Here is a 13625-nt window from a genome sequence, read left to right as displayed (position 1 = left end):
TCCCGTGTCTCTCTCCCTCTGTCCCGGTGTCCCTCCGTGTCCCTCCGTGTCCCGTGTCTCTCTCCCTGTCCCGGTGTCTCTCTCCCTGTCCCGGTCTCTCCCTATCCCGGTCTCTCTGTCCCCGTGTCTCTCCGTGTCCCTCCGTGTCCCGTGTCTCTCTCCCTGTCCCGGTGTCCCTGTCCCTGTCCCTGTCCCCGTGTCCCTGTCCCGGTGTCCCTCCGTGTCCCTCCGTGTCCCGTGTCTCTGTCCCTGTCCCTGTCCCCGTGTCCCTGTCCCTGTCCCGGTGTCCCTCCGTGTCCCTCCGTGTCCCGTCCCCCCACCCGGACGCGGCCCCGCGGAGGAGCCGAGGCCACGCCCCCGCATGGGCGTTGTTCCCGATCCCTCCGCGCCCATTGGTCGGGCCCGGCCCCGCCCCCGGCGGCCATTGGCCGCTGGCTGCCCCGCCCCACGCGGAAGCGGCGCGGCGCGGGCCGATGGCGGAGCGCGGCCATGGCGCTGGCGCTGGCGCTGCTGTGGCAGGCGCTGGGCCGGGCGTGGCGGAGCCCCGCCGGTAGCGCCCGCCATGCGCCCCCGAGCCGCGCCATGGAGCACGACAGGGCCATCGAGGTCTACGGTGACTGCCGGAGGGCGCGGGGGGAGCCCCGGGCGTGGTGCCGCTTTGCCCTTGGCGGGGCTGAGCGGGGGGGACGCGCCGGGTCCTGAGGGGCTCAGAGCGGGGAGGGGGCCCCGAGGGGCCGGGCAGGGCCGTGCTTGGCTCGTTGGGCTCGCTTGGTGTGGCTTCCAAAGAGCAGCAACGTCAGCAGGGGCGGGGAGGGGGTGCTGGTGAAAATCCCTTTCGTGAAATCCAGGGAGGGTTCCTGATTGTGCTCGCTTGTGGCAGATATAATCCGGACTATCCGGGACCCGGAGAAGCCCAACACCTTGGAAGAACTGGAAGTGGTGACAGAAAACTGCGTGGAAGTGCAGGAGATAGGGGAGGATGAATATCTGGTCGTCATCAGGTTTACACCAACAGTACCTCATTGCTCCTTGGCCACTCTCATCGGTGAGATCCCTTTGATATTCACAAACAAAGAGCACAGGGCTCATTCGAGGCTGGCTGGGTGCCATCAGTCCCAGTGCAGATTCACTCTTGCCTGGCTGTGTTGGTTTGACCAGGAATTGCAGCTTGAGAGCCAAACCAAAAACCAAACCGAGCAAAAAAAAAAAACAACCCCAAATCCAGCAAAATGGGGACACCCATGTGTTTGTGTCGTGTTAGGGAATCTCTTCAAAGAGAACCTCTCAGAACTCCGCTGGGAAGTGGTACAGAATTCCTTCTTTGCATTCTCCAAGTTACTTCATTAATGTTATTAACTGACAACTTGTCAGCTCTTAAATTTAAAAAAAAAAAAACAACTTCCTTCCTGCTTGTCCCCTTTCCCTCTGTGGCTTGTGCTGCTCAGAGTACAAAAGGACATTGTCAGTTACACTGACTGTTAAACATGGGTTCTCTGAAAATGCTCCTCAGACCTTGACTTTTACAGAAAACCTCTGTTGTGTTCTCTTTTAACAGGCCTTTGTTTAAGAATCAAACTTCAGAGATGTTTGCCTTTTAGACACAAGGTAAAGTGCCTGCTTTGAAGCCCGTTTTAAATTCCACGAACGCATGGCAGCCTCCCTGAATTAAACACAGACCTTTAGAGACTTGACCAAAATCACTTCAAGAGCACATTAATTGCCTGGGGATCCCTGCAGCTGATTTTTGGGTGGCTGTTGTGGTTTTGTAGCTGCTGGCTCCTCGCTCCTGGCAGCAGGGGTGACAGCCCTGTGTGTGTTTGTGTGGGGGGGACAGGGTTTTCCTCCAGGGGGAAAGTGTTCCACTGCTGTGGTGCCCCTAACACGGCTGATCTCTCCTCCAGCTGGAAATCTACATTTCTGAGGGCACACATTCCACGGAGGAGGACAGTGAGTAGAGCCCGTGCATGCTGCAGCTTCAGCCTCTTGTGCTCTGTCCTCTGCTCCCCTGCCTTCCCAGAAATGGATCCCCTGTCAGAGCCTGGAAACCCAGAGGTGTTCCCAAGGCTGTGGTGACTCTGTGACCACCTGCTGCTTGCTGGTTTGGTTTTTTAACAAAACCCTCCCCAGTCCTGGCAGGTGTTGGTAACAAAAGTTGAGTAATTGACAGGAGGAGCTGCCTCAGCTGTTGGTCCCACTGTCCTGAACTCCCCACTCCAAAACTGGGCGTTTCTCAGGCAGGTTTTTTGCAGTAAAGCTGGCAGGACCTGGATGTTCTGCCCAGCCCTGCCTCAGCAGCCGTGGAGTCCCAGCAGTGCCCTGAGCGTCCCGTGCCTGCCAAAATGGGATAGCTGCAAACTGAGAACCTGCCCTACTCATTCCTGAATCACACTCCTGATTCTGGGACACGCCACTGGAACACCTGCCATCCTTCTCCTGAGCTGGAAAAGTGGCAGAAATGATTATTTCCTGTGGTTGCTTTGTTGTGACTGCGCCTGCATCTGCCTCCTTCCCCCCCTGCCCAGTAGTGCCCCCCGAGATGTCCTTTCCTGCTGAGCCCCCCCGGTGTCCCTGGCAGCTCCTGAGCCCTGTCCTGGCTGTTTGTCCCGGGGTGTTTTGCAGTCAACAAGCAGATCAACGACAAGGAGAGGGTGGCAGCAGCCATGGAGAACCCCAACCTGCGGGAGATCGTGGAGCAGTGCGTGACTGAGCCCGACTAGGGACCCCAGCCCGGGGACAGCCCTGCTGAGGAAATAATAATAACCAAGGCCTTGGCGTTAATACTTGAGTTGTTTTTATCTTCCATGTGTTCTTTTTTTTAAAGAGAAATTGTTTATAAGATAGATATAAATTATGAGGAATCAGTCTCTAAAGAAAGGCCGGTGTATAGTGCTGGAAGTTTGTAATTTTTGGTGTCCAGAGGAATATTTTGTGATTCAAAACACATCTGCATTGCCTTCTGAGAGAAGTTGTGATACAAATTCAGTTTTGCCAGTTGAATTTCTACATTGTTTCAATCACTGCACTGTAAAAATGAAACAGATTCTTGTACTGAAGTGCTGCTTTTTGGGTCCTGAATTTGATTTGTTTTTTTTTTTCTTAAGGATCAAGTTTAGATTTCTATTACAGAAATTAATTTCATTCAGCTTCTTTGGTGTTGATAAACATTAAAGCTGAAACTCATTCAGAAAAAGAATGTGGAGCTGAGGGACTGGACTAGAACAAGGAGATTTTTGCTGGGACACAGTTCCTGCTCAATCCTCGTGCTCCTTTCCCTGTGAACACATTTCTGATTCTGGAGGCTTTGCTTTATAACCACCCCGAGGGTGAAGTTTCCCTGCGCACCAGAACTTGATCCTGGCTTTTCCTTCTGCCTTTCCTGCAGTGTGGGAGGTGACAGCATCCCCCAGCCCCTCCTTCTGCTGGCTGCCCCTGTCCTGCTCCTCCTCACTGCTCCCTCAGTGACCTCACCTGGAGCATCCAGAACGTTTCCAGCTGCCCCACCTTTCCCACTGGGGACGTTCCCCAGGGCTCCTCCCCAGCAGCTCTGGGTCTGAGCATGGATTTACCTCTCCCTGGGAACCAGGCAGTTCCTCCTGCTCCTCCCAGGGCAGGTGTCCAGGATCTGCTGCCGTGGCTCCTGAGGGGTTTGGGGAGCTGCTCCTCCCTGGAGTGCTCCCTGCTTGGTGGCTTGGTTCCACGGTGAGAGATCCTTGGGGCACAGTGCAAACATCTGTGGGGATTTCAGGGATTTGTGGCCGTTTTAATAAACCCCATAGAGCTTCCCTGAGGGCATGGCAGCATGGAATGGACTCAGCATCACAAACAGGGAATGTTCCCCTTGGCACACCAGTGAAGTGCTCCGTGGCACCGCAAGGCCCCTCCCCTCAAGCGCCAAATCAGCTGAAAAAATGAATTACAGGGGGAGGAGAACAATCCCCCTTTTTCCACAGGTTCGTGCAGCTGTGAGAAAACACTTCTCAACTCCAGTTACTCAGCTTCAATTAAACTTCAGTTAAACTTCAAACTCCTTTGTGTGGACACAGCACAGGGGACACGTCCTGTGTCCCACCCCAGTGCTGGCAGGTCACCCTGCAGGGATGGACCAAATGCTCCAGGCTGCCTCAGCTGCCACTATCTGCTGGCTTCTTTCCTGGAATTTGCTTTTTTTTTGTTTTTTTTTCCCTCCAGCAGGGGGGTTGGTATTTTCTTTTCAGAATGGAGCTATCTCTGCCAGCAAGGAGGTTCTGTGGGTCCTGGGGCCACGAGATAGCTGCTCCTCTCCCTGGGTGGGCTCCTGGGGCTCTCTGCGCCTGCTGCCCCTGCACAGCTCGGTGCCACCACCCAAACTGCATTCCCAGCTCTGACAAAAGCTTGGAGGACAGGGAATGGTGACCCTAAGGCGACTCTCCTGGTTCCTGCAGTGCCCTGGGCTCCTCAGCCCTGAGGGCTTTGTGCTGGGGCACAGAGGGTGAAAGTTCTCCTCTGGAGCAACAATTCGGGAAAAGGGGCCAGATCCCAAAAGCAGGCCTCTGGGAGCAGGAATGGTCCCAGTTCCTCGGGCAGTGGCTCGTTGCTGGGGCACTGGGGGTGACTCCCGGGAGCTGCTGCACTTCCCAGCGTTTCCCTTTTTACTGGGTTTGGGATCTTTGTCCATCCCCGCAGCTGCTGCCCCACGGACCGGGGCGGGCAGAGGCTTTGCTGCCATCGGCCTCTGGGGACACTGAGGTGACAGAGGAACAGCCAGGGAGCAGGAGACACCGGGGAGGGAACGGGGGACGGGGACAGCTCCAGGGGGATCCCATCGGGCAGGATTTGGGGTGCTGGAGGAACTCGGGATGCTCCTCCAAGCCCGGGAAGAAACACACGGGCCACCGCCCTCACCTGGAGCAAGAAGTCCTAAAATTGTTCCTTCGGATTACGAATCCTCTGCGTTTACAGCGGGGAGGGACAACTGCAGAGGGCACCAGCGACCCACGGCACCGCTGCGCCGGGAGGAGCCTCCCGGGGACCCCCCGGCTGCCCCGTGCCCGTCACCAGCTGCGCCCCGGCGGCTGCAGAGCCCCCCGGGGCTTTGCCGGAGGAGCTGCGGACAGGGCAGGGGTTGAGCCGTGCAGGTTCTGCCCTTTCGGTGCTGTTCTCCGGGTGAAACACTGAGCTGCGGGAATCCCCGAGCCGAAGGGGCCGGGCTCCCTGCAGGTAGCCCGGCAGGAGGCTGCGCTCCTGGGCTCACACCTCTGCAGCGGCTCGGAGCAGCCCGGGAGGGACGCGGAGGAGCAGAGAGCTCAGCAAACGCCCAAACCTCGGAGCTGGGGGGATTCAGCCAGGGCAGCTGCTGGCGGGCACCTTCCCTCCCATCGGCTCGCCCTCCAAGCAGGAGGGAGCAGCCCGAGCCCAGGCTGAGCCCCTGCCTTGGCTCAAACCCCAGCACAGCAGAGACCCCTCCCCACCTCCGCTGCCCCCAGGCCGAGCCAGCGCCGTCCTGCTGCCCCTTTGCCAGAGCCCGACGCGCCGAGCGATTCCCAGCAGCCTCGGGGTTCCAGCTGGCGTTTCCAGGTCTGAAATCCCGTTTCCATCCCGGACCTCCAGGCTGGAGGAGGAAGAGGGCCGGGGGCTGCTCCCCTGCCCCAGGGCCGTGCAAAGGGCTCGAGTTTGCACACACTTTACTCGGGGTGTAACTATTACTCACCGCAGATGGCAGCGGAGCAGTCGCGGGTAGAGACAGGGCTGTTTTTATCGCGTGGGTATTTCTAAATGTTTAGACCCGGCTGAGCCTCCCCTCGGTGCGGGGCAGGGGCCGGGGCTGTGGGTCGGTGGCAGCGCTGCCCTCCCACAGCACACGTGGAAGAGCTTCACTGAATTTCCAAACCCGGCTGCTCCGGGTGAGCAAACACACCGGGCTTGGGACCAGCCGGGGAGCGGGGCAGCTCCTTTCCCTCCCCTCCTGCCCTTTTCTGTGCCTTATTCCCACCGGGAATGTCCCTCTGCAACGGGCAGTCCCGGGATGAGCTGCTGGAGCAGTGGCCGGGGTGCAGCACCCCGAGGTGGGTGGGTGGGTGGGTGGGTGGGGGCTGTTCCCTCCCGGAGCAGCTGGCAGGGATCAGCTGCCAATTAAAATCCAAACGAAAACATAACCCAGTCACATTTTTCAAATCCTTCCCTTGCTGTCCCGGCTTTGCTGCCCCTCTGTGCTGTGCCTGTGAAGCCTTTCTGTGCAGCACAAGGAGGTTTTAAGAACAGGAGGAAATAAACTCGTTTCTTATCATATCTGGAAAGGACAGGCGGGAGCCGAGCTGCTCCTGGTCCCTCTGGCTTCGCTGCCCGGGCTGGGACCGTGTCCCTCCCCGGTCCATGGTGAAGGACTGGTGACCCCTCTGGCTCCTTGGGAACTAAAACCCTCCAGCTGAGGTCACCTGGGCTGGACAGAAGCTCTTGGTGAGGTCTGAGCTGTGACCACAGGTGCTCTGCCAGGAGAGCCGGCGCTCCCGGGGCTGCGGAAGCGCTTGCAGCATTCCCGAGGCTCTGAGACACAAACAAGCTCCTCCACCAGCAGCTGCTGCTGCTTCCCAACCAACGAGCTCCTCTTCCTTCCTGTCTCCAGCGTGGAAATGTCTGGAGGTGACCAAGGCAGGCACAAAGGTCTGACTTCTGATCTGAAGCCAAGAGGTTCTCCCAGAGAGTCTTCCAGGAGACCACAGAATCGTGGAGTGCCTTGGGGGGGAAGGGACCTTAAAGCCCATCCAGCTCCTGGTGGGGGGTGGGACTGGATGGGCTTTAAGGTCCCTTCCCACCCAAACCATTCCACGATCCTATCCCAAACATCTTTTGATCCGCGAGCCCTTTCCTCCTTTCACCCCACTGCAGCAGCTCTGTCTGAATAACATCCTGCTTGTGTTGAGACAATAAAAGAAGTCCTCAGAAGAAGAAAAAAGGCATTTCTATATCCCATCCAAGCCTGCCCTCTGTCTGTGGGAAGCCATTCCCCCTTGTGCTGTCACGCCAGGCCCTTGTGAAGAGCCTCCTTCCAGAGACACTCGCTGGAGGTGTCTCACTGAAAGAAAATATTGCAGATATTTAAGCCAGATGTGGTTTATTGTCACTGATAATGCAGTTTCTGTGCTGGTGGGAGGCCTGGCTTGTTATGTGGCTACAAATGGCCTGGTGTCCCACAGGAGGGATGATCCTGTGCCCTCAGCCAGCCACAGCTGGGACCCTGCACGTGGAAAGGCACTGCAGGAGGGGCTCACCAGATCCTGTGCCACAAATAAATTGATTTGCAGAACCGATTTACCCCATCAACCCGGCTCATGTTTTAATCAACAAATCCCAGTTGCAAAGGGCAGCTGTGAATGATTTTCAGATGCAAACTGATCTTTCCTTCCTGCTGCCAGTGCCTGAACCATCTCCAATTAACTGAAAACCTTCGGAATTCCCCACGGGGAGGAGAAAATGTGAAAGCCACCTGCTTCCTTCAGTAATTGTTTAATTTAACACACTTTGTGAGCTGTGGCCATGAGAGCCCAACACAAGGGTCGTCCCGTTGCAGTCCTGGGAGGGTGACAGGTTGTGGGACAGATGGTGCTGGGGACAAGGAAACCAGGACTGGACACAGGTTCTCGGACCACAAAAACTTTACACCACCTTGGAACGGAATAAAGCACAAATGGTGAGCTCGTGGCTGGTGTTTTACATACAAATCACACACAGGAATTTCCCCGTTTGGGCTGAGTGCTGCAGCCCGGGCTGGGCTCCAGCCTGACTCTGCCCAGTGCAGGGAGGATTGCCCCTCAAGGTCCCCCAGTTTTTGGGCATCCTCCACAGCCTGAAGAGTAATAGGGAAAGGAATTCCTACCTAAACGCTCCTGCCCTCCTCCAGAGACCAAGCTGGCAGGAATCCCTCCCCGAGACAGGGAGGGATCTGTTCCCACACCGCTCCGGGAGCAGGCAGTAGGGGCTGTGCCTCAGAGTAAATGGGATATTCTAGTTAAAAATCAGCTAACCTTAACAGAGGAGAATCTAGATAAGCAGGGGGGAAAAAAGGGTTCAGCCTGTCAGGCCACAGAAAAACACCTTAACCAAGCATTACACTGCTACACATACAGAAATCCAGGGACTGAGCACTTGGCTGCCCACGAGGGAGGGGATGTGCCACTCCCTGCCAGGGCAGCTTCCCTCTCCTGCCCGAAGGCACGCAAAGGAATGGGAATGCCCTGCTGGACTGCAAACCTCGGTGTCCCTGGTGATGCCCTCTGCTCCAGAGGGACACAGCAATGGGGAGACAGAGCCCTGCACAGCCCCAGCTGAAGCTGAAACTTTATTCCTCTGCCCTGCCTCTACTTCTCAAGTTAAATCTATTTAGCTTCAGTGCGTAAACATTTTAATGAAAATTACAGAAATGGGTTGCCAGCTTCAAGTCCCTTAAAGGAAAAAAAAAAAAAAAAATCCCTACCCCAAAGGGTCAGCAGAGCCGGTGGAATGCTGGATGCTCACCTCAGAGATATAAAAATAATAATAAAAGTCAAGGTTTGTGCTGGCCAGCCAACACCTTCGAGAGGCTGCAAAGGTCAAACGATAGCACCATAAGCATTTCTGAGAGGTCCTCCCCAAATTATTGCTGCTTTCAGCTCCCCTTTCCCTCTGCTTCCCCGCTGGCGTGCCCGGGCAGGGCAGCACTCCCCGGAGCGCCCGTGGGGAGCAGCGGGAGCCCAGCCCCGGCAGCGCCAGCGATGGTCTGAGCACCGTTAGAGAGCGGCACGAGCTACAGAGCTGGGGCAGAGGCACCAGTCCTGCAGGGCCCGGCAGCCGCGGGGACAGCGCTGTCACCTCCGGGACAGCCGCTGGTCGCCGCGGGCGCGGCCGGGCGCTGGCGGCAGCCCGTGCTGGCGGCAGCTGCGGCAGCACTGGGCGCGCACGGTGGGCAGGTGGCACCGGCCCAGCAGCCGCAGCGTCTGGCAGAAGGCGAAGGTCAGGCGGTCGCGCTCGCAGGGGACACCTGGAGGGGAGGCAGGAGCACGGGAGGGGGGGTCAGCGCCGCTGTCGCCACGGTCACCGCGCGCCCGATGCGGGAATGAGACGATCCCTACGGCCCCTCCCAGCCCAAACCGCTGCGGGGCTCTGTGGAAGCTGGGGAGACACGGACACAGCTCCCCCCAGGGCAGAGCCCCCCTGCACCCACCTGGGCACCGCCCGTCCCAGCAGAAAGCACACCTGTGCTGCTGCCAGCAGCTCCAAAGCGCCTGCCCAGGGCAGCGAGGCCGCCAGGGCACAGAGCTGAGGTGCAGGGGACAAACCCCCCTGGATTGTCACCTCCTGCCAGTCCCCACCCCCCCCCCAGAGCCAGCGGAGTGGCGGAAAGGCCAGAATTCCTTTTTCTCTGAATTGTTTTGGTTATTTTGAGAGCCTGCATCATCTGGTTCGCTTCCTGCAGGTGTCCTGCAGCCCTCAAACAACTCTGGTGTTGCTCTGAGGACGGGCTTTGTTTTGGGAACGGCTGCTCCAGGGGCAGCCCAGGCCCCACCTGGGCTCAGTCCAGCAGCACAGACCCATCCCCACATGATTTATATGAATACAGAGCTGCCTTGTTTGAATTCTTGATTTCCTCCTTCTCTACTGTATCTCAGAGCAGGACATAACTCGCTGAGCCTGCAGCTTCTCACCCAGTGGTGTCAGACTCGCTTAAATTACATCAGCTCAAAAACGAGCCTAAGCTTCAAATCTACGACTCTGTGATTCCAGTTTTACCTCGTGTACAAGGAATCCAAACAGATGACAGTTTTTCTCTGCAAAAGGGCAGAGCTGATGCACTCTGGGGCCAACCCCCCCACTGCTTCTCCCCGGGCACCCTCCACCAGGGCCGCGCAGAGCGGGGACAGAAACGGGGCAGGGAAATGGGATTTCCTCTTTCTCAGGACACCTCTCTGCAGGGGCAACGCCGTGACCGAGCCAGGGGAGCTCTCGCTGACCACTGCCCCTCGCCCTGTCCCCTCTGGGAACAAAGGCTGTGCCAGGGAACGGCTGCTGCCCCCATTCCCACGGGAGCAGCCGAGCCCGGCCGAAGCAAGGGACGCGGCAGATGCGGAGCAGAGACTTCTCCCCGGGTTTGGGATTTCAGCCACAGCCCCCTCCCCCAGCCCAGCCGCCAGGAGGTCGCTACACTGCTCTAAAATGTATTTTCTGTTTCAGCTGAGGTATTTCCTCCCTGCCTCCCCAGCTGCAGCTCTTTGTGCCCGGCCGGAGTGTCCCTGTGCCCCCAAAAAAGCAATTTATCACTGCACTGCTGGACCAACAGCGCTGACAGAGCGGGATGGAGGGGATCCCAGCCTCACACCACACCTCAGGCTGGGGGCTCGCTCCAGCCCTGCCTGCTGGGACACCAGCAGTGGGCTTTCCCTGCTGGGTGAGCAGAGCAGATGAGCAATCTCTGCAGAGCCCAGGCCAGGAGTGCAGCACATCCCAGAGCTGCTGTGGGAGCGCCGGAGCCACAGGAAAAAGGGAAGTGCTTGCTGGTGCTCTGCTCCACGGGGCTGTCAGGATAATATTCCCTGGGAGCATCCCTGTGGCTCCACAAAGCACCCCCTGAACCCCCAGCCCTGCTGCACTGTGGCTTTGGAGCACGGGAGTACAGGCATTGCCATTTGCTGCAGGACAGGCATGGCTCAGCAGGGCTCCTAAAACACCTCAGGGGTGTCCCAGCGGAGTGGCAATCAGCCTGGATGCCCACGGATGGGTGGGAATGTCCTGGGCACTGCTGGGGGATGCTCTGCCCCTCAGGGCATTCAGCACTCGCAGCTTCCTAGAAAGTTGTTTATGGATCACAACCAAGCTGCCTCCTGCCTTCCTTGGAAAGAGCTGTGAAGGCTCGCACTGGGACGCTGCTTTCCAGGCTTGGAGCGATGGCTCAGCCCTCTCCTGCTCCCTCTCCCGCGGGTCAGCACCCCGGGCCCATCAGGAAATTCCTGTCCCTGCCCCGTGCCCAGGCAGCGCTGAGCCCGCCCTGCCGGGGGTTACTGCTCTCTGAGCACCTCCTCAGCCACGCAGGCTGGGATCGCTGCGGGGAAACAGCAGGGATGGGCTCGGGGATGGGGGAGCAGAGCCACCTCCCTTGGCTGCAGGCTCTGCTGACCTCACAGGAGACCCCGGCAGCACCCCAGGGCTCCGAAGCCAAACGACCTCGTGGATCAGAAAAATGTCCAGCTCGGAAGGGACCCACAGGGATCATCCAGTCCAAGTCCTGCCCCTGCCCAGGACACCCCCACAATCCCCCCCCCCCCCCCAAACGTTCCCAACGCTCCCTGAACTCCGTGAAGTCACTGGGAGTCGTCGAGGGGTTGAGTTCCCATCCCTTTCCCAGATCCTGCTGCAGTCTCAGGGTGGATGCGTGCGGGGTCAGCCTCAGGTCTGAAAATCTTGGCTCAGCTTGTGATTCCTCCCTGGAATTTGGTCTTGGGCAAGGGAAGCTGTAATAAGCACTTAATTTGTCAGCTCTTCAGAGAGGGACCTACAGAACCCACCCCATTTTCATTGAATCCTTTTACTGCCATTTCTTTCTATTAACATTTTTTTATATAATACTTGCACTTCATTTGGAAACACGTTCCATAAGTCCATGCCAAATTTTAGGCTAAAGAAATAGCTTCAAGCAGAGCTTTAAAAATCCAGGCTAAGTCAGCACTTTAGAGACTGAAAACCTCCACTTTTTTGGGGGCTGTTTTTTTAGGTCGGTGTGGAAGTCGCTTTAAATTTCATTTAAGCTTCTGCCAGCCAGACCTAAGCTTTTACTTTTATTCCTGGGAAAAACAAACTTCCTGGAACACGTTTTGTAAAAACAAGGAAAGGTTGAGCTTGGAGCTGAGCTAGCAAATCCAGGGAATTAGGGGGCTGACCTCTGGCCCTCGGGATGCTCTCGGAGCCAGGGCCGAATTTAACAAGTAAATTATCCCAGGCTCCTGCTCTGGGGCTGAGGTGCCTCCCCGTGGTGTCTGATCAGCCTGATGGGGTGCATGGGGTGCATGGGGTGCATGGGGTGCAGGGGGTGCATCCCCAGCTGCCAGCCTGCCCTGCACAGGCTGGCACTGAAACGGGGAGAAACCCACCAACCCCACAGTTTTCAGGTGCCAGCCCTGCTGCAGGCAACATCTCTCTCCCACATTTTATCAAAACAGGGAGTCTTTTCTGGACTATCCCTTTCCCACTGACTCCTGCTGCTAATTAGCAGTTAATTAATTGCTCTCCATGCCTCGCTCAGCAGCACCTCCTGGCCTCACCACTTGGATAGGGACTTACACGCTCAAATGACAGAGAAAATTGGGATTTGCTGCAGTTATTTCCCACATGGATCCCTCGTGGACGAGCTCTGCGACTTGCAGAACCATGACCAATTTCATCTCCTTGCTCAGAGCAAGCAGGAGCACCACGTTTAATCGCCAATTAATCAAAATGCAGCCAGCCCTGGATAAGGAGCCAGCAAACAGGAGCAGTGGGACAGGGATGGTGTCTGGGACTGAGCCCGTGTGAGCAGAGCCTTCACTCCTTGGCCCAGGGATTGCTGCTCCCAGCACGGTGCCCTGTGCTGGCTGCTCCTGGGACAGGGGGCTGGGCTCCATCCCGCTCCCAGAGGAGCTGCACCACTCACACACACTTGTCCTTCAGCCAGGGGAGCCTGCACCTCATCCCTTTGGAACTCCAAGCCGGGACACCTGTGCAACAGCAGTGTTTGCTGCTGGAGCCAAGAACTGGCCCCATCACCTGCCCAGGGCAGATTTGGGGAGCTCAGAGACCTCCCTGCTATGGGATCCAGAGGAATGGGCACGAGAGAACTGATCCATTCCACGGCGTGGCCGTGATGAGCACCGGGGCTGCCCTGCTCCCTCCTGGGCAGGGATGTGCCACCCCCACCAGGGTCTGCCGTGTCCAGCACAGCCACCACCCTGCAGTGACCAGCTGGGTGACCAGCTCCATTCACCCCCTGATTCCTCCTCCAGCACACAGCAATTCCCACTTTTCTGGTTTAAATCTGTCTGATCTGCTGCATAAACTGCTGCAGGCTTCTCCAGGCCCTCCTGCAGACCTGGGGCTCAGCTCCTTCCCACGACACCATAAACGATTCCCAGATAAATGTCCCCAGCCTCTGGAGCATCACACGGAGGCACTGGGGTGCCCACGGCTCTGAAGCTCCCAGGAGCCATCTAAGGACACCCTCACAGCTGGCTGCAGCTGTAAGGCAACAGCCACATTCAAAAATAACCTTGGTGGAATCTTCAGTTAATTTATAACCTGGCAACAGCTCAGGATTCTGGTTCTAATTAATCCCGACCTCCTTTAATTGAGGAGCCGATTGCTGTGAGATGTTTGCTTGTGCTTCATCTGTTCCATCTCTGCCCCAAATCCATCTGATAACGGTTTGAACATTTAAACCCTGCTGGGGTTATTGGCACTATTGTGTCCAGTGAGGACATGACCACTCACAGAGCCAGCCCTGGTTCTGCTGGTACCGGAGCACCTCGTGCCAGAGGGGAGAGAGGCTCCTGTGCTCCTCACAAAAACACGGATCGCTCCAGCCTGAGCCCATCCTCTGCAGTAAAGATCCCCTGAAGCACAGGAAAGGGCTGGAGTTACATTTGTGTCTTTCT

At 57.3% G+C, this 13625-nt stretch overlaps 2 protein-coding genes across 3 annotated transcripts in view; one reads left to right on the top strand and one right to left on the bottom strand.

The window, feature by feature from the left end:
* The first annotated feature begins 446 nt into the window (after positions 1 to 446).
* On the top strand, positions 447 to 3075 carry CIAO2A (cytosolic iron-sulfur assembly component 2A). 2 transcript variants are annotated; one of them, XM_053955193.1, is made up of 5 exons: positions 447 to 613; positions 881 to 1045; positions 1556 to 1605; positions 1902 to 1947; positions 2620 to 3075. In XM_053955193.1, the coding sequence occupies exons 1-5, from the start codon at positions 490 to 492 to the stop codon at positions 2715 to 2717; spliced, it is 483 nt and encodes a 160-aa protein (XP_053811168.1). In that variant the 5' UTR covers positions 447 to 489; the 3' UTR covers positions 2718 to 3075. The 2 variants fall into 2 exon arrangements, with proteins under 2 accessions (XP_053811168.1, XP_053811167.1); XM_053955192.1 differs by having other exon boundaries at positions 2576 to 3075.
* Positions 3076 to 7463: 4388 nt separating this feature from the next.
* ADAMTS7 (ADAM metallopeptidase with thrombospondin type 1 motif 7) overlaps positions 7464 to 13625 on the bottom strand; it is a 35795-nt gene continuing 29633 nt past the window's right edge. Inside the window, exon 24 of the mRNA XM_053954989.1 lies at positions 7464 to 8989. Within this exon, the coding sequence (XP_053810964.1) occupies positions 8817 to 8989 (173 nt within the window). The 3' untranslated portion in view covers positions 7464 to 8816. The remainder of the gene's footprint in view (positions 8990 to 13625) is intronic.

Source organism: Vidua chalybeata, chromosome 13 (genome assembly GCF_026979565.1).
Source record: "Vidua chalybeata isolate OUT-0048 chromosome 13, bVidCha1 merged haplotype, whole genome shotgun sequence".
NCBI lineage: Eukaryota > Metazoa > Chordata > Aves > Passeriformes > Viduidae > Vidua > Vidua chalybeata.
This window is presented reverse-complemented; position numbering and strand designations above follow the sequence as displayed.

Coding starts and splice junctions, on each gene's coding strand:
- CIAO2A (XM_053955192.1), top strand. CDS start 490: ATGGCGCTGGCGCTGGCGCTGCTGTGGCAGGCGCTGGGCCGGGCGTGG. Junction 614..880: donor CAGGGCCATCGAGGTCTACG/GTGACTGCCGGA, acceptor CGCTTGTGGCAG/ATATAATCCGGACTATCCGG. Junction 1,606..1,901: donor GTTTGCCTTTTAGACACAAG/GTAAAGTGCCTG, acceptor TCTCTCCTCCAG/CTGGAAATCTACATTTCTGA.